Here is a 26,795-nt window from a genome sequence, read left to right as displayed (position 1 = left end):
AGCCTGCATTTGTATCCTGGGGTTCATGGAATCCACTTAGCCCCACACCTCTGGGAATATATCTTAGAAATATTAGTTTGAGCCGGGTGTGGTGGCTCACACCAGTAATCCCAGCTCTTAGGGAGGCAGAGGCAGGAGGATAGCTTGAGCCCAGGAGTTAAGAGACCTGCCTGGAAAATATAGTGAGAAGCTGTTCTCCACAAAAAGGAAAAAAAAAAAAAGAAATATTAGTTTGATATTGGGCATGGTGGCTCATGCCTGTAATCCCAGCAATTTGGGAGCCCACAGTGGGAGGATCACTTGAGTGCAGGAGTTTGAGAGCAACCTGGGCAACATAGCAAGACCCCGTCTACAACAAAATTAACTGGGAATGGTAGCATATGCCTGTAGTCCCAGCTACTTGGGAGGCTGAGTCAGGAGGCTCACTTCAGCCCAGGAGGTTGAGGCTGCAGTGATCACGCCATTGCACTCCACCCTGGGCAACAGAGCAAGACCCTGTCTCTTGAAAAAAAAAAAAGACATTTGTTTGCACTTCTTAAACATGTTCCATCCTCCCTGTACGCTCTCCTGTCCATGGGAATGATCAAATAGAAAGTCCCGAAGTGGGCCAAGGACTGTGGCTCACACCTGTAATCCCAGCAGTTTGGGAGACCGATGCGGGCAGATCACCTGAGGTCGGGAGTTCAAGACCAGCCTAACCAACATGGAGAAACCCCATCTCTACTAAAAATACAAAATTAGCCAAGTGTGGTGACATATGTCTGTAGTCCCAGCTACTCGGGAGGCTGAGGCAGGAGAATCACTTGAACCCAGGAGGCGGAGGTTGTGGTAAGCCGAGATCACGCCACTGCATTCCAGTCTGGGCAACAAGAGCGAAACTCCGTCTCAAAAAAAAAAAAAAAAAAGTCCCGAAGTGGTTAACACTGCCATTTAGGCTGGGCATGGTGATTCATGCCTGTAATCCCAGCACTTTGGGAGGCCAAGGCATTTGAGACCAGCCCGGGCAACATGGCAAAACCCTGTCTCTATAAAAAATACACACACAAAAAAAATAGCTGGGCATGGTGGTGTGCACCTGTACCCCCAGCTTCTAGGGAGGGCGAGATGGGAGAATCATGTGAGCCCCTGGAGAGGTCGAGGCTGCGGTAAGCCATGACTGCGCTACTGCACTCCAACCTGGATGACAGAGACCGTGTCTAAAAAAACATAATATTTAAAAAAAAAAAAGTCATATAGATCAGGTCTCATAAAATCTGGGGGTTCAGGCTGTGGCTCCTCCCTCTGCACCCTTGCGATGCAAATTAACCTATTACCTTAAAATGAGATGTGACCAATTCTGCTCAGAGACAGAAGCTACTGGTCAAAGGGATTCAGAGCAAACCAGTCACAGCTACCAGAGGATTTACAGAGGGAGCTAACAGAGCCGGGCTGGGCTGCAGAGCGACCTTTCCACAGCACGCTGCAACCTAATACAGTGTGTTAAGCCAGGGGACCTACAGGGGAGATACAGATTGGGAAAGGCTGGGCTTGGTAAGCAGGAGAATTGGTCCAAATGACTCATCACATAAGGAGAGAATGAGGCAGGTAATCAGAAGCTAGCATCTCTAACTAAGGAGATCAAAGAACCAGTGGGATCACCTTGCTCAGTGGGAAGGTGATCTGGATAAATACCAAAGACGGGGACACTTTGCCTGCAGCTGGGCTTTTCTGCTCCCAGTGACAGAATGCCAAAGTGAGCCTGCTCCATTTAAAGCATAGGCCGGGCGCAATGACTCATGCCTGTAATCCCAGCACTTTAGGAGGCCCAAGCAGGTGGATCACTTGAGTCCAAGAATTCAAGACCAGCCTGGGCAACATGAAGAAACCCTATCTCTGCAAAAAATACAAAAAGCTAGCTGGGTGTGGTGGCACATGCCTGTAGTCACAGCTACTTGGGAGACTGAGGCAGGAGGATTGCTTGAGCCCGGGAGGCAGAGGTTGCAGTGAGCTATGATGGTGCCACTGCACACTCCAGCCTGGGCGACAGAGTCAGACATTGTCTCAAAACAAAAAAAACAAAAAAAACATCTTGAACTGTCCTTTAAAAGCTCTACTAGGCTGGGCACAGTGGCTCATGCCTGTAATCCCAGCACTTTGGGAGGCCAAGGCGGAGGATCACTTGAGGTCAGGAGTTCAAAACCGGCCTGGCCAATGTGGTGAAACCCCATCTCTACTAAAAATACAAAAATTAGCTGGGTGTGGCGACATGCGCCTGTAATCCCAGCTACTCGGGAAGCTGAGGCACAAGAATCGCTTGAACCTGGGAGGCAGAGGTTGCAGCGAGCCAAGATCACGCCACTGCACTCCAACCTGGGCAACAGAGCAAGCCTCCCTCTCAAAAAAATAAAAAATAAAAGGTCTATTCAATTGTGCAGACAAGGGAAAGCAGTTGATTGGCTTTAGGCAAAGGGGTGACATGATGAGATTTGCATTCTGAAAAGACCATTCTGGTTGCAGTATGGAGGACAGAGTGGCGTGGAGCTGGAGTAGACAGGGGAAACCGACAAGGAAGTTATTGTCATAGTCCAGGCAAAGGGTGATGGCATGTGAGACAGGATAGTGGCAGGAGAGACAGGAGAAATGGCAGGCCAGAGAGACACATGGCAGGTAAAATGGACATGGACAGACAGGAGTTGGGTTACATAGAAGGGGGCTAGGGAAGGAGCTTTTAGGGAGGGGTCCTGGGTTTCTGGATTGTGAAATTAGTGGTGCCATCTACCTGGAAGAAGGCCAGGCTCAGCATAGATATTATGATATTATGTTTTGAGCTGAATTGCTTTTTTTTGAGACAGAATCTACACTCCGTTGCCCAGGCTGGAGTACAGTGGCACAATCTCAGCTCACTGCAACCTCCACCTCCAGGGTTCAAGCAATTCTCCTGCCTCAGCCTCCCAAGGAGCTGGGATTACAAGCGCCCGACACCACACCCGGCTAACTTTTTGTATTTTTAGTAGAGACCAGGTTTCACCATGTTGGCCAAGCTGGTTTCGAATTCCTGACCTCAAGTGATCGTCCCACCTCAGCCTCCCAAAGTGCTGGGATCACAGGCGTGAGCCACGGCATCCAGTCTGAATTGCCTTTTTTTTTTTTTTTTTAAAAAAAAAAAGGCCGGGACAGGAGATTTTGCGCTGTCACACAGGCCGGAGTGCAGTGGCCCAGTCATAACTCACTGCAGCCTCCAGATCCTGGCCTCAAGCAATCATCCTGCCTCTGCCTCCCAAAGTGCTGGAATTATAGGTGTGAGCTACCACACCTGGCCTCAGCTGAGTTGCCTTTGAAACATTCCCATGAAGATGCAAAGTTTAACTCAGAGAAGTCAGAGGTCATGGGAATTGAATCGTACCTAAAGCCATAACAGAAGGAAAGAGTACAAGAAAAGAAAAGGGTCCATAATGGAGCCTTGAGGATTTTCTCTATTTAAAATAACTGAGGCCAGGCACGGTGGCTCACGCCTGTAATCCCAGCACTTCGGAAGGCCGAGGCAGGTGGATCACCTGAGGTCAGGAGTTCAAGACCAGCCTAACATGGAGAAACCACCCCACCCCCCACTAAAAATACAAAATTAGCCGGGTGTGGTGGCGCATGCCTGTAATACCAGCTACTCGGAAGGCTGAGGCAGGAGAATTGCTTGAACCCAGGAGGCAGAGGTTGCTATTAGCCAAGAACGCACCATTGCACTCCAACCTGGGCAACGAGAACGAAACTCTGTCTCAAAATAAATAAATAAATAAATAAATAAAATAACCAACTTTAGGATGGGTGCAGTGGCTCACGCCTGTAATCTCAGCACTTTGGGAGGCCGAGGTGGGCGGATCACCTGAGGTCAGGAGTTCAAGACCAGCCTGGCCAACATGGCGAAACCCCATCTCTACTAAAAATACAAAAATTAGCTGGGCATGGTGGTGGGTGCCTGTAACCCCAGCTACTCGGGAGGCTGAGACAGAAGAAGAACTGCTTCAACCCAGGCGGTGGAGGTTGCAGTGAACTGAGATCGCGCCACTGCACTCCAGCCTGGGTGACAGAGTGAGACTCCATATCAAAAAAATGATAATAATAAAAATAAATAAATAAAAAATAAAATAACCAAGTTTAATGTATTTTTACTACAGTCAGTTTCTTAGTTCATTTGTACTGCTTTAACAGTACCTGAGACCTGGTAATTTAAAAAGAACGGAAGTTGGCCGGGCACAGTGGCTCACACCTATAATCTCAGCACTTTGGGAGGCTCAGGTGAGTGGATCACTTGAGTCCAGGAGTTCAAGACCACTCTGGGCAACATAGGGAGACTCCATCTCTACAAAAAATAATAATAATAAATAGCCAGGTGTGGTGGTGCACACCTGTAGTCCCAGCTACACGGGAGGCTGAGGTGAGTGGATCCAGGTACAGCACTTAAACACTCCTGACAATGAGTGCTGACAAAGAAAAACTGAGCAAAAGTGGAATTCGAGAGAACTCGAATTTAGCCCAGCTAAATTTTGTATTTTTAGTAGAGACAGGGTTTCATCATGTTGGCCAGGATGGTCTCTATCTCTTGACCTCGCGATCCGCCCGCCTCGGCCTCCCAAAGTGCTGGGATTACAGGCGTGAGCCACCGCGCCCGGCTACAAGTTCTTTTTTCTTTTTGTTCCTTGGAAAGCATCGCTGGGCATTTATCCTGTCCTAGGATTTGAGTGAAACTTCTCTTAGCATTTCAGCGCAGTGACCAAGAGACACCCTTTCCTTTCCTTCTCCTTACGGGAAACTCGGTTCTAACCCTGAGGACTTGGGCTCCAGGACCCAGTAAGGCAGCCCTGGACTTGACCCTAAAAGGGAGTAAAGACAAACGTGAAGTTCAGTCCGGTGTTCAGGGCTGCCAAAGCTCATAGCCTGGAGTTTGTTATCCTCTAGGCGGGGTAGAGACGTTTAAAACGGCCCCTAAACTTGTGAGGCGCATAGGCTCATGGGAAATAGAGTCCAGTACTTGTCCTGAGACCAGCAGTGGGCCCTGGGAGGCGGACTTCCGGTGCACTCCTGCGCGTGTGCACCTCTCCCGGCGTGCGTGTTCGGGCATGCGCGCTGCCGCCGCCCTGCCCTCGCTTCCTGTGAGTCTTCAGGTCGCCGCTTGCGACCTGGTTCCTAGGGTTTGGCCTGCAGTGGACGAGCATCGCATAGCCTGCGGGGCTGGACGCTGACCGCCCTGGGCCAGCACCTAGGCGGACGCGGAGCTGTGCAGACCAGGGTTCGCGCGGGCCGGGTGGAGGCTCAAGCGGGGACCCCGGAGCGTGAGCCCCGGAGTCAGCGGCGCTGGGGCCAGAGGGGCCGGGAGGGAGTCGGCTGAGGTGGCGGCGGAGGCGAAGGGGCGGCGGGACCCGGGCCTGGCCCGTATGTGTCCTTGGCGGCCTAGACCAGGTCGTCGCTGTATGATGAGCCCCAGGGAGGCGGATCTGGGCCCCCAGAAGGACACCCGCCTGGATTTGCCCCGTAGGCCCGGCCCGGGCCCCTCGGGAGCAGAACAGCCTTGGTGAGGTGGACAGGAGGGGACCTCGTGAGCAGACACGCGCGCCAGCGACAGCAGCCCCGCCCCGGCCTCTCGGGAGCCGGGGGGCAGAGGCTGCGGAGCCCCAGGAGGGTAAGTCTTGGATTTTCGGGCCCAGAGCGAGAAGGGCCTGGATGAAGTCACCGTGTGTTGGGGACCTTTGAGTGTGGGGCAGGGGGAGGGTCCCGATCGCTTGCAGGAGAGACGTGTGTTTGGGTTCGAGGGCAGGGTCCGGCTGCACCGAACAGGCGCTGCATGGGAAGATCTGGGAGGACGAGGCTTATGGAGGCGTGGAGGGTGTCACCACCCTCAGCTGCGGACGTCGTCTCCACTCCCCCCTAACCCCTAACAGCCCTTCCTCCTCCTCTCCGTGCTCCAGATTTCGACCGCCTCTAAACGTCCCTCAGCACCTCTGTTTTCTCATTTAAGTGTCTGCTGATTCGCCCCTTAGATCTGCCCTGGGAGAATCGTAGTAATGCAGGAACAGTCTGCAGGGATTCTCTGCTGCTGCCTCAGTTGCTAGGGGAAGAGACTGGGCCTTAGCAGGTGGGTGACTTGACCAGGTCACTGGCTTTGTGGATGGAATTACTCATAGTAGAACTCAGGAGTCTTATCTCCCAGGCCAGTGTTCTTTCTCCCGTATCCTAGTTTTCTTAATAGAAGATTATTAGGTGCAGCAATAACCAAGTTCAGTTAGATAATTTAGAAACAAAACCATATTTTATACACATTTCATTTCTGAGAGCTCACATATTCAATTCCTATGGCTTCTTTGATTTTAAGCAGTTTAGAGAGACAATAAGAAAACGCGGGCCGGATGCAGTGGCTCACACCTGTAATCCCAGCACTTTGCGGGCCTAGAGCAGGAGTATCCCTTGAGACCAGGAGTTAGAGACCAGCCTAGGCAACATAGGGAGACCCTGACTCTACAAAAAATACAAAAGCAGCCAGGCATGCTGGGATGCACCTGTGGTCCTAACTACTCAGGAGGCTGAAGTGGGAGGATGGATGGAGCCCAGGAGGTCGAGGCTGCAGAGAGCCGTGAATGCACCACTGCACTCCAGCCTGGGTGGCAGATTGAGACCCTGTCTCAGCAAACAAACCACAAAAATCATGAGCCGTATAATGGGAAATTTTTTTCTTTTTGCACGTTGTACTTGATGGCAGACCATGTTACCCATGAGAGTCTTAGCTCACCTAATTACTATCCGATTATCTTAGAGTTACAAAGTTACAAGTGCATGCTTCCCCTATCACTTTTTTTTTTTTTTTTTTGAGACAGTATCTCTCACCCAGTCTGGAGTGCAACAGCGTGGTCTCCGCTCACTGCAACCTCCACCTCCCAGATTCAAATGATTCTTGTGCCTCAGCCTCCTGAGTAGCTGGGACTACAGGCATGTGACACTATGCCTGGCTAATTTTTTTGCTATTTTTAAGTAGAGACGGGGTTTTGCCATGTTGGCCCGAGGCAGGTGGATCACTTGAGGCCAGAATTCGAGACCAGCCTGGCCAATGTGGTGAAACCCTGTATCACTCTTGTAGGCCCTTCTGAGTGTTTGCAGTCTGAGTGTTCACAGGGTGTTAACCTATTTGAGCTTTCTTTTGTGGTTCGTAATGCAGGAGATTTCTGCCTTTGCAGGCCGGAGCACTCGTGACTTCAGTGACCTGCTTCTGCCCCTCTAGGTCTATCAGCCACAGTCTCTGCATGTTTCCAAGAGCAGCAGAAAATGAACACATTGCAGGTGAGTTTTCCTGCTTGTGTATATGTTCCTCAACTTTATTTTATGGTGCATTTTAAGAGGCTTGTAAGGATTCATACTTTTTTTTTTTTTTTTTGAGATGCAGTCTTGCTCTATTGCCCAGCCTGCAGTGCAGTGGCATGATCTTGCTTCACTGCCACCTCCACCTCCTGGGTTCAAGCGATTCTCCTGTCTCAGCCTCCAGAGTAGCTGGGATTACAGGCATGCGCCACCATGCCCAGCTAATTTTTTTTTTTTTTTGAGACGGAGTCTCACTCTGTTGCCCAGGCTGGAGTGCAGTGGCGTGATCTTGGCTCACTGCAAGCTCCGCCTCCTGGGTTCACGCCATTCTCCTGCCTCAGCCTCCTGAGCAGCTGGGACTATAGGCGCCCGCCACCGCGCCTGGCTAATTTTTTTTTTTTTTGTAGTTTTAGTAGAGACGGGGTTTCATCGTGGTCTTGATCTGCTGACCTCGTGATCCACCCGCCTCGGCCTCCCAAAGTGCTGGGATTACAGGCGTGAGCCACCGTGCGCAGCCAATTTTTTGTATTTTTAGAAGAGACAGGGTTTCACCATGTTGGCCAGGCTGGTCTCAAACTCCTGACCTCAGGTGATCCTCCCACCTCAGCCTCCCAAAGTGCTGGGATTACAGGCATGAGCCACCACGCCCAGCCAGGATTCATACTTTAAAATGGGAATGTGGAAATAGACATTATCCTGTAAAATATAGTTAGTGTGGCAGATCAGCACCAAAAATGATTTGTGAAGCTTGTATGTATGGGTAGTATATTTTAAGGCTGTTGAAATTGAGCCGCACCCAGGACTGATATTCTTGGCAGTCATCACAAAAGGAAAATGCCATCTGTATTAGTCCATTCTCACACTGCTATAGAGAAATAACCAAGACTGGGTAATTTATAAAGAAAAGAGGTTTAATTGGCTCACACCTGCAGGCTCTATCATGGGAAGCATGGCTGGGGAGGCCTCAGGAAACTTACAGTCATGGTGGAAGGTGAAGGAAAAGCGGGTACATCTTCATCACCAGAGGAGAAGGAAGAAGGAGGGGGAGGCGCTACACACTTTTAAACAACCACATCTTGTGATAACTCACTCAGTATCAGCACCAAAAGGGAAATTGTCCCCATGATCCAATCACCTCCCACCAGGTCCCACCTCCAACATTGGGGATTACAATTGAATATGAGATTTGGGAGGCGACACAAACTGAAACCATATCACCATCCATGACATGATTTGCATTGATTATAAGGAGAAACCAATTTTGTTACTTGTGGATTTAAAAGATTTTCTAGGACTTGGAAAAATTTCTTCATTCAAGTTGATATAATTGTGGATAGCTTTCCTAATAACAACCATTAAATTACTGTAACTTATGGCTTATTCTTGGTGCTTATGTAAGCAGAGGGCCTGCTGCCCAAGGAGAACTTGGTGCGTATAATTTTTCCAGGGACAGAAATATTGTGATCCAAGTAAACAGAATTCTGTTTTTACTGTTGAGTCCTAGATCATGGGGGGAATGAATGACATGATCATCCTTCAGATATTTGTTCGTCTTTTTGTTTGGGTTGCACAGCAAACAATACAAACAGTTACTCTCTTGTGAAGATTTCCTCATTTCTGTTTCTCATTTCAGTTCTCAGTGTTTTCGTTTTGTCCTTTTCACTTTGCTGAGTCAGTCAGTAAAGATGACCAGTGATTTAATTGCAGTCAAATCCAGCGGGCATTTCCTAGCCCCTTCCTCACAGGACCCTTTGTCTGCCTTTGACATCCGTTACTTCCAAACTGATATTTTCTCCATGGAGTCTCTCTTTTCTTGGCTCTTAAAAAGATTCATCTGTAAGTATTTCTGTTTGTCTTTAAATGGTGAAGTCTTTTGTTTTGTTTCTTTTTTTCTTTTTTTGAGATAGGGTCTTGCTGTGTCATCCAGGCTGGAGTGTAGACGTGATCAAAACTCACTGCAGCCTCAATCTCCTGGGCTCATGCGATCCTCCTGCCTCAGCCTTCCACGTAGCTGGGACTACAGATGCACGCTGCCACACCTGGCTAGTTTTTTTTGTATTTTAGTAGAGACTGGCTTTCACCGTGTCACACAGGCTGGTGTCGAACTCCTGAGCTCAGGCAGTCTGCCTGCCTCGGCCTCCCAAAGTGCTAGGATTACAGGCGTGAGCCACGGCTCCTGGCCTAGAGATGTATTCTCACTGTATTGCTCAGGCTGGTCTCAAACTCCTGGCCTCAAGCGATCCTTTCACTTTGGCCTCCCAAAGTGCTAGGATTACAGGTGTAAGCCACCACACATGGCCAATAAAGAATTTTTTTAAAGGGGCTAGGAATAACCCATAATACTGTCTTCCTTAATACACGTGGCAGTTGCGTTAAATCTTTTAATAGTTCCCATAGTATGTCTCCTGCGTGCTCATTGTTTTGAAGAAACTGTGTTGGTTATCCTCAGTTTGGATTGTGTTACCCTTGTTTCACCTTAGCAAATTTTTAAAAAATATCTCATATGCCTTGTAAAATTGGTAGTTTGATCTAGAAGTCTAATCAAGTTTATGTTCAGTTCTTTTCACACAACTATACCATACGTGGCATTTGTCTACTTCTGGAGGCACGTGTTACCTTCTTTGTTTTTGTGAAGTTAAGAACTATTGACTGTTGATTATTGCTGTGATTTACTAGTTCATTAGGGGAGGCAAAATGGTGATCTGCTAATTCTACCATTTATTCTTTATTTACTAGCCAAAATACGTTTCTTTTCTTTTCTTTTTTTGGAGACAGAGTCTCACTCTGTCGCCCAGGCTGGCGCATTTATGGCTCACTGCAGCCTCAAACTCCTGTGCTCAAGTGATCCTCCCACTTCAGCCTCCCAAGTAGCTGGGAGTGTAGTCATGTGCCACAATGCCCAGCTGATTTTTTAAGTTTTAGTAGAGACAGGTTTCTCTGTGTTGCCCAGGCTGGTCTTGAACTGGGCTCAAGTGATCCTCTTCTTTGACCTCCCAGTGTTGGGATAATAGGCATGAGCCACCACAGCTGGCCTAGAATACTTTTCTAAAGATAAATTTCTATTCTCTATTTGTTTATGTAATTCATGCAGGAAAGACAGTTTCTATAATACTGAGTAGGCTTCTAAGCAGGAAGGTTTTTTTGTTTTGTTACCATTATGAGCTCATGGGTTTAAACAGATAGTAAATATTTCAGTACATAGAAGTTGTGATTCTTTTTGAAAATTAAGTGGTTCCATCTTTGGCCAGACGGAATCCCTTTAAGTTGGTTTCTGAGTCCTTTTGAAATATATTTGATATATTTGATAGCAAATGTATAATATATATTTGATAGCATTATTTTCTATTCAGCATTTTATTTTGAAATCATTTCAAATTTTCAGAAAAATTGCAAGGATTTTACAAAGAAATCCCAGATACTTCCTTTTGTTCAGACACTTCATTCTTAACATTTTCCCACATTAATCATTTATATGCGTATATACATATGTGTGTATATATATTTTCTGAACTATTTGAGAGTGGGTATGTCATGCCTCTTTACCCTATAAAGTTTTAGATTATATCTCATAAAATCAAGAACATTCTGTTAAATATCCATAGCACAGTAATTGAATTCAGGAAATTTATCATTTATTTAATACTTTTATCTGTAGTTCATTTTCCAGTTTGGCCAATTTCCCAGTAATTTCCCTTATAGCAATTTTTAATTTTTGGTAGAAGATTCAGTCTAGGACTGTTAATTGCCTTTAGTTTTCATGCTTTTTAAGTCTGTTTAATATGGATTTGTTCCTCAGTGCCATTATAATATTTGAAGAATACAGGCCAGTGATTTTATAGAAGTCTTTAAATTTAGGTTTCCCTGATCTTTCTTTATGATTAGATTTAGACTGAATTTTTGTCTGGAATACTACATGGAACCTCTTAAATTTATGGCTCATAATAGGATCTGTCTTGGGAAAATTCTGTGCATGCCTGAGAAGATGGCTTGTTCTGCTGTGGTTGGGTGGAGTGTTTGATAAATGTTAATGAGATCAAGTTGGTTGGTTGTGTTGTTCAGGTGTACTATATCCTTGTTGATTGTGTGCCCACTTGTATCAATTGTGGGGGAGAGGGGATTGAAATCTGCTGCAGTTGTGGTTCTGTTTCTCTTTGCAATTTTACCAATTTTTGCTTCATGTGTTATATTAGACACATAAATGTTCAAGGTTATGTCCTGTTGATTAATTAACCACTTTGTAAAATGGCCTTCCTTATCCCTGCTAATATTCCAGGCTGTGAAATTTACTTTTTTATTTATGAAGCATTCTTTTGAGTAATGCATGCATGCTATATCTTATTCCATCCTTTTACTTTTAACCTATTTGCATCTTTATATCTAAAGTATTATTTCTTGTAGGCAGCAAGATTTGGATCTTGCTTGTATTCATCAGTCTATTTCTGTCTCATAATTGGGGATGTATAGACCATTTACATGTAATGTGATTATTGATAAAACGAGTTAGGTTATAGTCCATTGTCTTTGCTTTCTTTTAGTCTCATCTTCTTTGTTTCTTTTTAAAATGTCTCTGTTTGTCTTCCTTCCTTTTGATTAGTTGAGAATTTTTTATGATTCTACTTTATATCTTTTGTTGGGTTTTTGGCTATCACACTGTTATTATTTTAGTGAGTTAGAATTTATAGTATGCAGCCTTAGCCTTAATTATCATAGTTTATTCTTAAGTAATATACCATTTTTCTTAGAGTAAGAGAAGCTTACAATAGGACACTTCCATTTCTCTCCTCTTGGTCTTTACACTGTTGTTCATTTCATTTTTACAGGTGGTATCAGTGCCACACACTATCTATTACGTTGTTGTTAATTAAACAGTATTTATTTATTTATTTATTTTGAGACAGAGTCTCACTCTGTCCCCCAGGCTGGAGTGCAGGGGTGCGATCTTGGCTCACTGCAACCTCTACCTCCTGGGTTCAAGTGATTCTCCTGCCTCAGCCTCCCGGGTAGCTGGGATTACAGACACCTACCACCACGTCCGGCTAATTTTTGTATTTTTAGTAGAGATGAGGTTTCGCCATGTTGGCCAGGCTGGTTTCGAACTCCTGACCTCAGGTGACCTGTCCGCCTCAGCCTCCCAAAGTGCTGGGATAACAGGTGTGAGCCACCACACTTGGCCCAGGTATCTTTTAAAGAGATTTAAGTAATGAGAGAAAATACACAGTTACCATTTCTGGTACTCTTCATTCCTTTATGTAAAGCTAAATTTTTATTTTCTGTCATTTTACTTCTGCCTGAAGGACTTTCTTTAACATTTCTTCTAGTTGGTGATGAATTCTTGTAGGTCTGCAAATGTCTTCATTGTGTCTTTGCTTTTAAAGGTGTTTTTGCTGGATTTTTCTCCACAGTGCTTTAAATATGTTTCTCTGTTGTCTTCCTACTTACATTTTTTTCTAAGAGAAATCTGATCTCATACTCATGTTTGTTCCCCTATATATAACATGTCTTTTTTTCTTCCCCCCTTATTGTTTTAAACTTTTTATCACTAGTTTTGGACAATTTGATTGCAATATGTCATGGTATCTTTTTTTCATGTTTCTGTTTTGGGGATCATTGAACTTCTTGGATCTTGGGTTTATGGTGTCATCACTTGGGGAACATTTTTATCATTATTTCTTCAAGTACCCACCACCTCCCCTCCATTGATTCTTGTTGCCTGTATATTAGGCCACTTGAAATTTTCCCACAACATACTGTTGCTCTTTATTTGCTTTTAATTCTTTTTTCTCTGTTTCATTTTATGTAACTTCTGTTGCTGTCTTTATATTCACTAATCTCTTTTTTCCACGATGCTGTTCATCTTGTCCAGTATAATTTTCATCTCAGATATTGTACTATCTGTAGAAGGTTAGCATGGGTCTTTTTCACATCTTGCCTGTCTCAATTTTTTTGAACATTTGAAATAGAACGATGAACTCTCTCAGTGCTCTGTGCCAGTTGTAAACTCTGTGTCAATTCTGGGCCAGTTTTGTTGGACTGATTGTTTTCCTTCTGGGTTGTAGTTTCCTGCCCATTTTCCCGACTCGCAGCTCTTTCTCCTCACATCTGCCTCTGTTCTTCCCTGCTCCGTGGCCTGGAGTCACTCAAGGCAGAAGTTGATTGGTTCACCTTGTTTATTTCCCATCACTCATAGATAACTCTACTGCCTGATAATCAGTGCCTTGAAAACCATTGCTTCAGCCCAGGCGTGGTGGCTCATACCTGTAATCACAGCACTTTGGGAGGCCAAGGCAGGCGAATCATGAGGTCAGGAGTTCAAGACCAGCCTGGCCAACATGGTGAAACCCCGTCTCTACTAAAAATACAAAAATTAGCCGGGCGTGCTGGTGCATGCTTGTAATCCCAGCTACTTGGGAGGCTGAGGCAGGAGAATCGCTGGAACTCGGGAGACGGAGGTTGCAGTGAGCCAAGATTGTGCCATTGCACTCCAGCCTGGAAGACAAGAGCGAGACTTTGTCTCATAAAAAACAAAAACAAAAACAAAAACAAACCATTGCTTCATATATGTTCTCCATTTTATTTTTCTTTCTGTTTTTGATTTTGTTGTTGTTCTTTGGTGTGTGCTGTTTCAGGTTGGAGGGTATATGCAGTACCTGTTAGTTTATCACACCTGAGGGCAGAAGTCCTCATGTCTCTCTCTCTCTATTTTTTCTAATATATATATTTTTTTCTTTGTAGAGACAGGGTCTTGCTATGTTGCCAAGGCTGGTCTCAAGCTCCTGGCCTCAAGCAGTCCTTCTGGCTCAGCTTTCCAGAGTGCTGAGATTACAGGCATGAGCCACCACACCTGGCCTGGGTCCAGTTTTATCCATGTCCAAATGTTTTTTTTCCCTGAGCTGTTTTTGATTTTCTTCCACCTCATATGAACTGTAGTGTCGGCTTATCTAGTTCCAGGAAAAAGCTTTTTGGTATTTTTATTGGGATTGCATATTTATAAAGTAATTTAGGGTAACTGATATCTTTGTATTATTACGTTGACCTTAATAATACAGTTAATTATTTTTTTTTTTTGATTTTTAGTAGAGATGGGGTTTCACCATGTTGACCAGGCTGGTCTTAAACTCCTGACCTCAGGTGATCTGCCCACCTCAGCCTCCCAAAGTGTTGGGATTACAGGCGTGAGCCACCGTGCCCGAGCACTTTTTTTTTTTTTTTTTTTGAGATGGAGTCTCACTTGTCGCCCAGGCTGGAGTGCAGTGGCACAATCTCAGCTCACTGCAAACTCCGCCTCCTGGGTTCACATTATTCTCCTGCCTCAGCTTCCCGAGTAGCTGGGACTACAGGCACCCGCGGCCATGCCCGGCTAATGTTTTGTATTTTTAGTAGAGATGGGGTTTCTCCATGTTAGCCAGGATGGTCTCGATCTCCTGACCTCGTGATCCGCCCACCTTGGCCTCTCAAAGTGCTGGGATTACAGGCGTGAGCCACCGCGCCTGGCCGCCCGAGCACTTTTACTTTTCCTAAGTTATATTCCTCTAATTGTTTTCTCTTCTCTAGTTGTAGATAATGAGCATTTTATTAATACCTTGTTCTTGATCTTAGTGGGAAGGTATGTAGTTTTTCCCTGTTAAGTAAAATCCTGACTTTTGGACCAAGAAGACTGAGGCATAAGAGTTTATGTGTGTCCGTGTATGTGCACGTGCATGTGTGTGTGTGTGTGTATACACACAAACTATATATTTGCTTGTGTGTAATTGAAATACATATGTCACATATATATCATATGTACTACTGCGTATTAGGGTGTAATATTTATATGTGTATATATACATAATATTGATGTTGATGAAGCATCCATCAGTTTCTGTTTTCTTTAGTTTGTTTTTTTAAATCAGGTTTTTCTGTCAAGCTTTTTCAAATATCTTCATGGATACAAGAAGTTTATTCTTCTTTGCTGTGTTATAGTGGCCTATCATATTAATAGATTTCCAAATATTAAACTAGTCTATATTATTGGAATAAGTCCTATTTGTCTGTTGTATATTATGTTTTTAATCTGGTACTGGATTTTGTTTGGTTATGTTTCATTATGGGTATCTGTATTGATATAAGTGGTATTGTATTGGCATGTAATTTTATGTTATTTATTGGCTGATCCGTCTTCTAACCCCTCCACCTCCTTGCCTTCTGGACTAACTTAACCTAGAAGGTTATTACTCTCTCTCGGTGATTTTATCAGCTCCTGTGGCCTGCCTGTGGATAAGCTTGGATGTTCTGCTTTAGTTTCTCAGCCCACCAGCCTAGCAGCTCTGCCTCTGCTATCTCTTGGGATCTACATGGTCCTAGGCATATCACTGGGTTTGAACCCCTTGTTGATATCTTCTTTATAAATAACAGGATAATGCAACATGCTTACTGGGCACTTCCTTTTTCTAAACTACAAGTTTGGGCGGGGTATGCTGGCCCAAGACTGTAATCCCAACACTTTGGGAGGCCAAGGCAGGTGGATTGCTGGAGCCCAGGAGTTTTGCATTTTTCTTTTTTTTTTCTTGAGACAAGGTCTCGCTCTGTTGCCTAGGCTGGAGTGCAGTGTTGCATTCACAGCTCACTGAAGCCTTGACCTCCCAGGCTCAAGCCATCCTCCTGCCTTAGCCTCCCAGGTAGCTGGAACTACAGGCATGTGCCATGATGCCCAGCCAATTTTTAAAACAATTTTTATTTTTAGTAGAGATGAGGTTCTTACTATGTTGCCCAACCTGGTCTCGAACTCCTGAGCTCAAATGATCCTCTCATCTCGGCCTCCCAAAGTGCTAGGACTATAGGCATGAGCCACCATGCCCAGCCCCAACCTCTTAAAAATTGAAGCTGCTTCATGTTTGCCATTGGTACTTTTACACCTCATCATGTTCTTCTTCCCCTTCATCCCATAGAATACACAATTCATCTTTAAGGACTTCAAGTTAACTGAGTCTGTGAAGCCTAATCTGATGGCATAAAGTTAAAATAATTTGATCCTCTTTTGTTAAATCATTCTGCACCTTGTCTGCATTACTCTAAAAGCAGCTTTGGGCATTCATTCATTTAACGAATATTTATTGCTGTGAGATTGAGATGTTTGAGATAAAACTCAGCCATGCAGATAGCCAGAGGCCACTGGCTATGAGAATAAAAAAGACAAAAGAACAAGGAGCTGAAACTAGGTGAGAGCCCCAGAGCAGTGAGTTAGGAAGAAGAAGACCAGGAACTGAGTGGTGGGCACTCCAACATGAAGAGGTCCCGGAGAAGGGGAGGGCCTGGCAGCGAAGAAGACTAAAAGAAGTGACAAGGAGTAAAATGCTTGTGTTTGTTTACATGTTTATCTCCTTATTAGGTTGTCTGCTTTCTGAGAGCAGGCATGGTGTTTCACTCATCTCATATCCCCAAAACTCAGTTCAGTTGCAAAATAGGAGTTCAGTTGTGTTTTGGGTTTTTATTTTTGTGGGGTAATATATATTTTATATATATATATCCCCAAAGGATATATGTTTCCTGTATGATTTCCAATATGATTTCCCTTCCATAATCTGTAACATAAAATAAGGTATACAATGTTCATGGTTAACTTTACGAGTGAACTTTGTAAAATGATAACCCCCTATCCCTTTTCCATTCCAATTCTGATCATGTTGCCATTACAGGGGCCAGTGTCATTCAAAGATGTGGCTGTGGATTTCACCCAGGAGGAGTGGCAGCAACTGGACCCTGATGAGAAGATAGCATACGGGGATGTGATGTTGGAGAACTACAGCCATCTAGTTTCCTTGGGTGAGGATAGCTTGCTTTCTGAATGCTCTCAGTTGAATGGGGTTTTATCCTTGAGTTTGAAGAAATAAGTGATGACACCATTTAATTCCTTGTGGGCACTAGCTGGAGTGTTTATATTATTCTTCATTGAAAGGTTCTAACTTTGATAAGGTAAAAAAATGGAGCACTTCTGTTATGCAGCTTATGAGGTGGCAACATCTTGTACTTTGGAGATTCTGAAGCCAAGCAGCTTGCCCAAGTCCTTCTTCTTTTCCCATTAATAGGGTATGATTATCACCAAGCCAAACATCATCATGGAGTGGAGGTGAAGGAAGTGGAGCAGGGAGAGGAGCCGTGGATAATGGAAGGTGAATTTCCATGTCAACATAGTCCAGGTAAGTTAGTAGATTATCACATGTTAAAAAACACTCATCCCAGACCTTTGGGAGTAACTAAAGAGTTGTTTATATGTACTCGGTACCCTCAGTAACACCTCCCAACCCCCAAATATCACTTTCCTTCCCACACACATACCACATACATGAACTCTTTTGTTGATTTTACATTTGATTTACATTGGTAGGGATTTTTTCATTCTAACCTGTACTGGGGACCCAGTCACTTCCTCTTTCTCCAGCATTATCGGTCACTTATTTACTCCCTCGCCATTAGAGAATTGTTGTGAGTTTTTTGTTTGTTTGTTTGTTTGTTTTTTGGAGACAGAGTCTTGTTCTGTCACCCAGGCTGGTGTGCACTGGTATGATCTCGCTCACTGCAACCACTATCTCTCAGGTTCAAGCGATTCTCCTTCCTCAGCCTCCTGAGTAGCTGGGTTTATAGGCGCCCCCCATGATGCCTGCCTAATTTTTTGTATTTTTAGTAGAGACAGGGTTTCACCATGTTGGCCAGGATGGTCTCCAACTCCTGACCTCAAGTGATCCGCCTGCCTCTGCCTCCCAAAGTGCTGGGATTACAGGCATGAGCCACCCCACCAGGCCATGCTTTCAGTTTTCAAGAGAGAAGACACCATTGTTGCCAAAGATTTTGGTAATTTGAGAGATACAATGTATGTTTTCTCCATGTGGATCCTAGATAGTAAGGATCTGTTGAATTTGAAGTGTCTATCCAGAAGTATTTTGGGTACATATTTAAGGATTGTAAAACAGTGTTTCTATTTCTGGATATAATAAATGTATTTGTTAATATAATAAATGAACAGATTAGACCCATAAACTATTTACAGTGTTGAGTCATTTCCCACAGTTAAAATCAGGATGAAAATATATAGCTGAATACTTGCTTTGTTTCTTGTACCATTTCTTTAGTACAGAACCTGCTAAGGCCATCAAACCTATTGATCGGAAGTCAGTCCATCAGATTTGCTCTGGGCCAGTGGTACTGAGTCTAAGCACTGCAGTGAAGGAGTTAGTAGAAAACAGTCTGGATGCTGGTGCCACTAATATTGGTAAGTTTGGGAGAGTTTTAAGCCACAAGAAATGATTAGTGTGTGTTGTTGTAGTCAAGAAACATTTGTTATTGAAATAAGACTATCAAGTGTTGATGTAGTAATAAATTATTATTTTTAAGTTAAAGTTAGCACCTATTATGTGCCTAGTACTTAGCTAGGTAGTAATAATACTAACAACAGCTTTTATTGTGTTCTTATGGTGTGCCAGGCAGGTGTTATGCTAAGAATTGCACAGAAATATCTCATTTAATTTGCAGAATAGCTGGGCGTGGTGTTTCACGCCTGTAATCCTAGCCCTTTGAGAGGCCAAGGTGGGGGGATTGCTTGAGGCCAGAGTTCAAGACCAACCTGGCCAACATGGTGAGACCTCATCTCTATTAAAAAAATAAAGCAGGCCGGGTGTGGTGGCTCACACCTGTAATCCCAGCACATTGGGAGGCCAAGGTGGGTGGATACCTGAGGTCAGCAGTTTGAGACCAGCCTGTCCAAAATGGTGAAACTCTGTCTCTACTAAAAATATAAAAATTAGCCGGACCTGGTGGCAGAAGCCTGTAATCCCAGCTACTTGGGAGGCTGAGGCATGAGAATGGCTTGAACCCGGGAGGCAGAGGTTGCAGTGAGCCGAGATCGTGCCACTGCACACCAGCCTGGGACAGAGCAAGACTCTGTCTCAATAAAAATAAAATAGGCATGGAGTAGTGGCTCACATCTATAATCCCAGCACTTTGGGAGGCAGAGCAGGGCTGATCATTTGAGGTCAGGAGTTCAAGACCAGCCTAACCAACATGGTAAAACCCTGTCTCTACTAAAAATACAAAAATTAGCCAGATGTGATGGTGCATGGCTGTAATCTCAGCTCCTCGGGAGGCTGAGGGAGGAGAATTGCTTGAACCTCGGAGGTGGAGGTTGCAGTGAGCCAAGATCAGATCATGCCACTGCATTCCAGCTTTGGTGACAAGAGCAAAACTCCATCTCAAAAAAAAAAAAACAAGAAAAAAAATAACAAAATAACAAAATAAAATAAACCTAAAAAATTATTAATCAGCTGAGTAACTTTATGAGATAGAACTTATTATCTTCATTTTACAGATGAGGAAATTAAGGAACAGGAAATTTCCTTTTTTTGGGATTATAAAGCTAATAAAATAGGATCCAGGAAGTCTGATTCCAGAACCAGTTGTCTTTTTTTTTTTTTTTTTTTTTTTTGAAATGGAGTTTCGCTCTTCTTGCCCAGGCTATAGTGCAATGGCACGATCTCGGCTCACCGCAACCTCCGCCTCCCGGGTTCAAGCAATTCTGCCTCAGCCTTACGAGCAGCTGGGATTACAGGCATGCACCACCACACCTGGCTAATTTTGTATTTTTAGTAGAGACAGGGTTTCTCCACGTTGGTCAGGCTAGTCTGGAACTCCTGACCTCAGGTGATCTGCTCACTTTGGCCTCCCAAAGTGCTGGGATTACAGGAATGAACAACCGTGCCTGCCCCTCTTTCTCCTTACTGGGTATGTTAAAATTATTTCTTTCAAAAGAAAAGGCTGGTCAAAGTGCAACGGTGTTAACCACTAATTGATCACAACCAGTTACAGATTTTTTTGTTCCTTCTCCACTCCAACTGCTTCATTTGACTAGCCTATGGACATAAAAAAAAAAAAAAAAAAAGAGGAAAGAAAAAGCTAAACTATTTAATCTGGGCTAGTAAATGGCCAGAAAGGGCTTTATAAAAATGAAATATACAAAATGATACTCGTACTTTTAACTAAAGGTATAGTTATGACTCTTCAATTTGCATATGTTATAAATAATATCAATATAAAAGCTTATAGCATGGGTCCAATTTTTTTTTTTTTTTTTTTTTCTTTTTGAGACGGAGTCTCACTGTCTCCCAGGCTGGAGTGCAGTGGCGCGATCTCAGCTCACTGCAAGCTCCGCCCCCCGGGTTCATGCCATTCTAGCATGGGTCCATTTTTAATAAATACATAAATATTTAAACTTTCTAGATCTAAAGCTTAAGGACTATGGAGTGGATCTCATTGAAGTTTCAGACAATGGATGTGGGGTAGAAGAAGAAAACTTTGAAGGCTTAAGTAAGTTGACTTTTTCTAATTCTATTATAAAATAATTGGGCCACATGTCTCAGAATTTTGAGTAACACTGTCTTGGGAAACGCAAAAACAGTTTTTTCAGCCAGTTACTAGATATCATGTATATCCGTTGTTTTAGCACTTGAGGTATCTTAGTCCTTACTTTACAGTCTCTTTCAGCTCTGAAACATCACACATGTTAGATTCAAGAGTTTGCCGACCTAACTGAGGTTGAAACTTTCGGCTTTCAGGGGGAAGCTCTGAGCTCACTGTGTGCACTGAGGTGATACAATGTTTTTATCCATTCACTTGACCCCTTAGAAAAACCTCTCAGAAAGTTAATTGGAATCGTTATTATTTACAGTTTTCTATCTCGGTATCTCAGCTTCTAGCTTCTGAATTCTGTTTTGTCTCACTGCCAATCTAAGTCCTAGTACTTCTGAAATGTGGGAAATAAATGAATGAAATGAAGCAAATAGTATTGTTAAAAAAAATGGTTACCCTTATTAGAACAGTAACTTCTCAATTTTAACATAACATATAGGTAATAAATGACAGTTACCATTGCTTTTCATCATCAAATTTTAGGGAAACATTTCACCAAAGCACTATTTAATTATAGCACAGATACTAAATTTTTATAATTATATTTAAATATATATACACATATAGATGTGTGTATATATGTACATATATGTGTGTATATATATACATATAGATATGTGTATATATATACATATATGTGTGTATATATACATATATGTGTGTGTATATATACGTGTGTGTATATATATACACATATGTGTGTGTATATATGTATGTGTGTGTGTGTGTGTATATATATATATATATTTTTTTTTTTTTAGACAGAGTCTCACTCTGTCACCCAGGCTGGAGTGCAGTGGCACAGTCTCAGCTCACTGCAATCTCTGCCTCCCAGGTTCAAGTGATTCTCGTGCCTCAGCCTCCTGAAGAGCTGGGACTATAGCGTGCACCACCACTCCTGGCTAATTTTTGTATTTTTAGTAGAGATGGGGTTTTGCCATGTTGCCCAGGCTGGTCTGGAACTCCAGGCCTCAAGTGATCTGCGCTCCTCGGCCTCCCAAAGTGCTGGAATTACAGGCATGAGCCACTGCACCCTGCCCTACATATACATTTTAATTATAATATCTCTTGGATTCTTTAAAAATTTAAAAAATTTTTTTAATTCTTTAAAAAATTCTTTAAAACAATTTTATTTGAAGAGTAATAACAAAACAAATCTCTATTTGTGAATAAATAAACCTTGAGATCATTTATGGTTTTACAATTCAACCTGAAAAATGAAATCAAAGCTTTTATCAAAACAAAGTATGTTTAGTGCTCTCTGTCTCACTGTCTTTTAGGTGCCAAACCTTAGATTTTATGATGACTCCTCAACCGTTTAGATCTTGGTTATCTCAGAGGGATCATCAGCTTTTTAACAAAGTTTTGAGAGAAAAGCAAGTGAAGAAAAGCATAGTCAATGCTCAACATCACGGGTCTCTCACTGAGCACACCACGCCTGGTATTCTCTCACAGCGATGTCACCATTTCTACCTGCCACGCATCGGTGAAGGTTGGGACTCGACTGGTGTTTGATCACGATGGGAAAATCATCCAGAAAACCCCCTACCCCCACCCCAGAGGGACCACAGTCAGCGTGAAGCAGTTATTTTCTACACTACCTGTGCGCCATAAGGAATTTCAAAGGAATATTAAGAAGGTACAGTAAATTAATCTTGGTTTTCAAGAGTATTGGTTAATGCACATGAGCAAAAGATTTACTAAAGATGTTTATTCTTCAGTTGATTCTCTTGCCATAATCTATTGAGAAATGCTTTATTTGCATTTCTCGTTAAAGACTTAACATTAAAGACTTAACTTTAGGGTGATTTACTTTTTTCTTTTCATCACATAGTGTTTATTAGGACTGGGCAACATAGTGAGACTCTGTTTCTATGAAAAATTAAAAAAAAAATTGACTGGGCATGGTGGCATCCACCTGTAGTTCCAGCTACTTGGGAAGCTGAAGTGGGAGATTCACTTGAGCCCAGAAACTTGAGGCTGCAGTGAGCTATGATTGCGCCACTGTATTTCAGACTGGGAGACAGAGTAAGACACTGTCTGGAAAAATATATATAAATATATGTATATTTTTTTATTTTTAATTTTTATCTTTTTTTGAGATGGAGTCTCACTTTGGCGCCCTGGCTGGAGTGCAGTGGCACGATCTCGATTCACTGCAACCTCCACCTCCCGAGTTTAAGCGATTCACCTGCCTCAGCCTTCTGAATAGCTGGGATTACAGGCGCGCACCACCACACCTGGCTCATTTTTGTATTTTTAGCAGAGACGGGGTTTCACCGTGTGGTCCAGGCTGGCCAGGCTGGTCTCGAATTCCTGACCTCAGGTGATCCGCCCACCTCGGCCTCTCAAAGTGCTGGGATTATAGGCGTGAGCCACCATGCCTGCCTTATGTACTTATATTTTAATGAGACTGTTTCTCTTGGTTTTCTGATAAATGAGTTACTGGAACCCTTATGAATCTGAATGCAAAAGAAACAGCTAAATGTTATGTAATTGTTGTGTTTAAAAACCAGATTATAAAACTATCTGTATTATATGATTACGGTTTTATAAAAACAAAACAACGGCCTAAATGTGTATAGTATAAAGGCTGGAAGAGTCAGCACTTTCATGTTCTCAGCGGTTATCCTTGGATGTGAGATCTCATGCACTTTTTGCTCTCTTCTTTGTGCCTTTCCATTTTGTATGTGTATTTTTTACAATCTAAAAAGTTACTTAAACATATGCAGCTAAAAACTTTTTTTACTCGTAAAGCATTTGGTGCTAATTTTAACTGTTCTGTTTTTAGACAGAGTCTTCTCACTCTGTCGGCCAGGCTGGAGTGCAGTGGTGTGATCTTGGCTCACTGCAACCTCTACCTCCTGGGTTCAAGTGATTCTCCTGCCTCAGTCTCCCAAGTAGCTGGGATTATAGGTATGTGTCACCATGACCAGCTAATTTTTGTATTTTTAGTAGAGATAGGGTTTCACCATGCTGGCCAGGCTGGTCTTGCACCCCTGACCTCAAGTGATCTGCCTGCCTCAGCCTCCCAAAGTGCTGGGATTACAGGCATGAGCCACCACGCGTGGCCTTTTTTTTAAAGCTTTTTTGTAACTCAGCTAGCAAGAACGCAGGAAGAAATACTCAAATCTCCCTTACCCAGCTGGGGGCTATGTCAGGTTTTATAAGCATAGGGTAATGAGTTGTGATTTGATTGGATCTTGCAATAAAGTAATGCTGGGAGGTGTGATCTGACTGGATCCTGCCATGGGGTGACAGCAAAACTCAATCTGATTGGATCCTGGCTCCTGCCATGGAGTGTCCAGTTCTTAAATCAGTCTCAGCTCTTCAGGCCGAGCTTTTAGTTTCCACTCCGTGGTTGCATGCTTGGTTACCCTGGGCATGCACAGGGTACATGCCCTTCAACCTGTGGGTCCATGGCAATTGAAAAACAACTGACAACCTCATTACATAAAAGTTGAACTGAGCCGGGTGCAGTGACTCACGCCTGTAATCCCAGCACTTTGGGAGGCCAAGGCAGGTGGAGGTCAGGACTTCAAGACCAGCCTGGCCAAAATGGTAAAACCCCGTCTCTACTAAACATATAAATATTAGCCAGGTGTGGTGGTGCACCCTTATAATCCCAGCTATCTGGAGGCTGAGGCAGCAGAATCACTTGAACCTAGGAGGTGGAGGTTGCAGTGAGCTGAGTTCATACCATTGCACTCCAGCCTGGGTGACAAGAGTGAAACTCCGTCAAAAAAAAAAAAAAAAAAGTTGAACCAGATTTGGTCTGATGCAGTTACAGATCTACAAACCTCACCCCCACCCTCCTGCCAACACCTTCCACTCCTCATTCTTGAGGGATTAGGGATGGAGGTCATGCTTCTGCTTCGACTTCATGCTGAGCAGGGCACTGAGTCCCCTAAAGTGAAAGGAATGAAACTCTTGGGCTTCTGAGTTCAAATGAGTTCTGGGGTCACCCGGAGTAGCTTGAAAGGCTGGTATTGTTGTAATACAAGCTGAAGGTGGAAGTGTTGGAGCCTGGAGGACAAACAGCTCACCATCCATTTAAATAAATAGGACCAAAAAGTAACAGAACAGTGGCCACGAGGGGCCCCAACAGAGGAAGAAACCAGGTGAGGTGCGGTATAGTGGACTCGACTGCCTTCTAAATCTCAGTTGTTGGCCGGGTGCAGTGGCTCACGCCTGTAATTCCAGCAAAAGAAAAGCCGAGGCAGGGTGATCACGAGGTCAGGAGTTCAAGACCAGCCTGGCAAACATGGTGAAGCCCTGTCTCTACTAAAAATACAAAAATTAGCTAGGCATGGTGGCATGTGCTGTAGTCCCAGCTACTCGGGAGGCTGAGGCAGGAGAATCGCTTGAACCCGGGAGGCGGAGGTTGCAGTGAGCTGAGATTGTGCCACTGCACTCCAGCCTAGGTAACAGAGCAGGACTCCATCTCAGTCAATCAATCAATCAATCAATCTCAGCGGTTGAACTACCCTTGACATGGTTCAGCTCTGTATCCACACCCAAATCTCATGTCAAATTGTAATTCCCAGTGTTGTGGGAGGGAGCTGGTGGGAGGTGATTGGCTCATGGGGGCCGACTTCCCCCTTGCCGTTCTCGTGATATTGAGTGAGCGCTTGTGGGATCTGGTTGTTTAAAAGCGTGCAGCCCTCCCACTTCACTCTCTCTGTCTCTCCTGCTCCAACATGGCCAGACGTGCCTGCTTCCCCTTCGCCTTCTGCCGTGATTGTCAGTTTCCTGAGGCCTCCCCAGCCATGCTTCCTGTACAGCCTGCAGAACTGTGAGTCAATTAAACCTCTTTTCTTCATAAATTACCCAGTTTCTCATAGTTCTTTATAGCAGTGTGAAAACAGACTAATGGCCCTTCTGGTTGAAGGAATGCAGCCATTCTGCTTGTTTGACTATGTCCTTTCTATTCATCTGTATTTCCTGGGAGGTGTTTATCCAAGTGCAATAGGAGGTATTGGTGACCGCACAGTCCCCTCAGTGTTCTGCTAGTAAATAGTTGAAGGTTGATCATTGATCTCCTGCGTTTTCAGTCTGGCATGGAAAAGCCCCCGTGCAACTGGTAAAGATATCAATAAGCACCAGGAGGTATCTAAATCCACCAGGAGCCATAGGCATCACGTCGACGTCCATTTACCAGTCTTCCCTGGCAAGATTCTTCTGAATTGTGCTGCCTTGACCAAAAGAGGTATGGGAGGGGCTGGGCGCAGTGGCTTGTGCCTGTAATCCCAACATTTTGGGAAACCAATTCAGGTGGATCATTAGAGGTCAGGGGTTGAAGACCATCCTGGCCAACATGGTGACATCCCATCTCTACTAAAAATACAATAAGTTAGCTGCGTTTGGTGTTGGGTGTCTGTAATCCCAGCTACTCGAGAGGCTGAGGCAGGATAATCGCTTGAACCTGGGAGGAGGAGGTTGCAGTGAGCTGAGATCGTGCCATTGCACTCCAGCGTGGGCAGCAAGAGTGAAACGTCGTCTCAAAAAATAAAACAAAAGTCCGGGCGTGATGGCTCACACCTGTAATCCCAGCACTTTGGGAGGCCAAGACGGGTGGATCACGAGGTCAGGAGTTCAAGACCAGCCTGGCCTAGATGGTGAAACCCTGTCTCTACTAAAAATACAAATATTAGCTGGGCATGGTGGCATGCACCTGTAATCTCAGCTACTCAGAAGTCTGATGCAGGAGAATTGCTAAAACCCAGGAGGGAGAGGTTACATTGAGCCGAGATTGCACCACTGCACTCTAGCCTGGGCGACAGAGCAAGACTCCGTCTCGAAAGAAAGAAAGAGAAAGGAAATTCCCCAGGGAAGTACCTCGGCTTATTTCATAAACAGGTACTGAAGGAAGCAGAGGCATGTGGAGGACTTCCCCAACTCATGCAGCTATTTGGGCCGTGGCACCTGAAATTTATTATTTCAGAGTCACCCCTTTGATGACCTTGGCAGTGAACTGCAGTCATCTGTTTAGGCCTCTCCATGGCCCACGTCAATGCCGGTATTTCTGTTTGTTGCACATTTGATTT

At 44.1% G+C, this 26,795-nt stretch overlaps 1 protein-coding gene across 1 annotated transcript; it reads left to right on the top strand.

Annotated features, from left to right (window-relative positions):
- Positions 1-218: 218 nt before the first annotated feature.
- Positions 219-25,577, top strand: LOC117978137 (putative postmeiotic segregation increased 2-like protein 3). Its single transcript, XM_063605804.1, is given in 10 exon segments — positions 219-5,504; positions 5,506-5,650; positions 7,241-7,299; positions 16,989-17,115; positions 17,379-17,489; positions 18,425-18,559; positions 20,560-20,646; positions 20,814-20,926; positions 22,029-22,387; positions 25,457-25,577. Coding segments are annotated over 8 exon segments (822 nt in total). The 5' UTR covers positions 219-5,405; the 3' UTR covers positions 20,873-20,926; positions 22,029-22,387; positions 25,457-25,577.
- The last annotated feature ends 1,218 nt before the right edge of the window (positions 25,578-26,795 follow it).

This window comes from Pan paniscus, chromosome 6 (assembly GCF_029289425.2).
Source record: "Pan paniscus chromosome 6, NHGRI_mPanPan1-v2.0_pri, whole genome shotgun sequence".
Lineage (NCBI taxonomy): Eukaryota > Metazoa > Chordata > Mammalia > Primates > Hominidae > Pan > Pan paniscus.
Note: the sequence above shows the minus strand (reverse complement) of the source record. Positions and strands in the feature narration are given on the sequence as shown.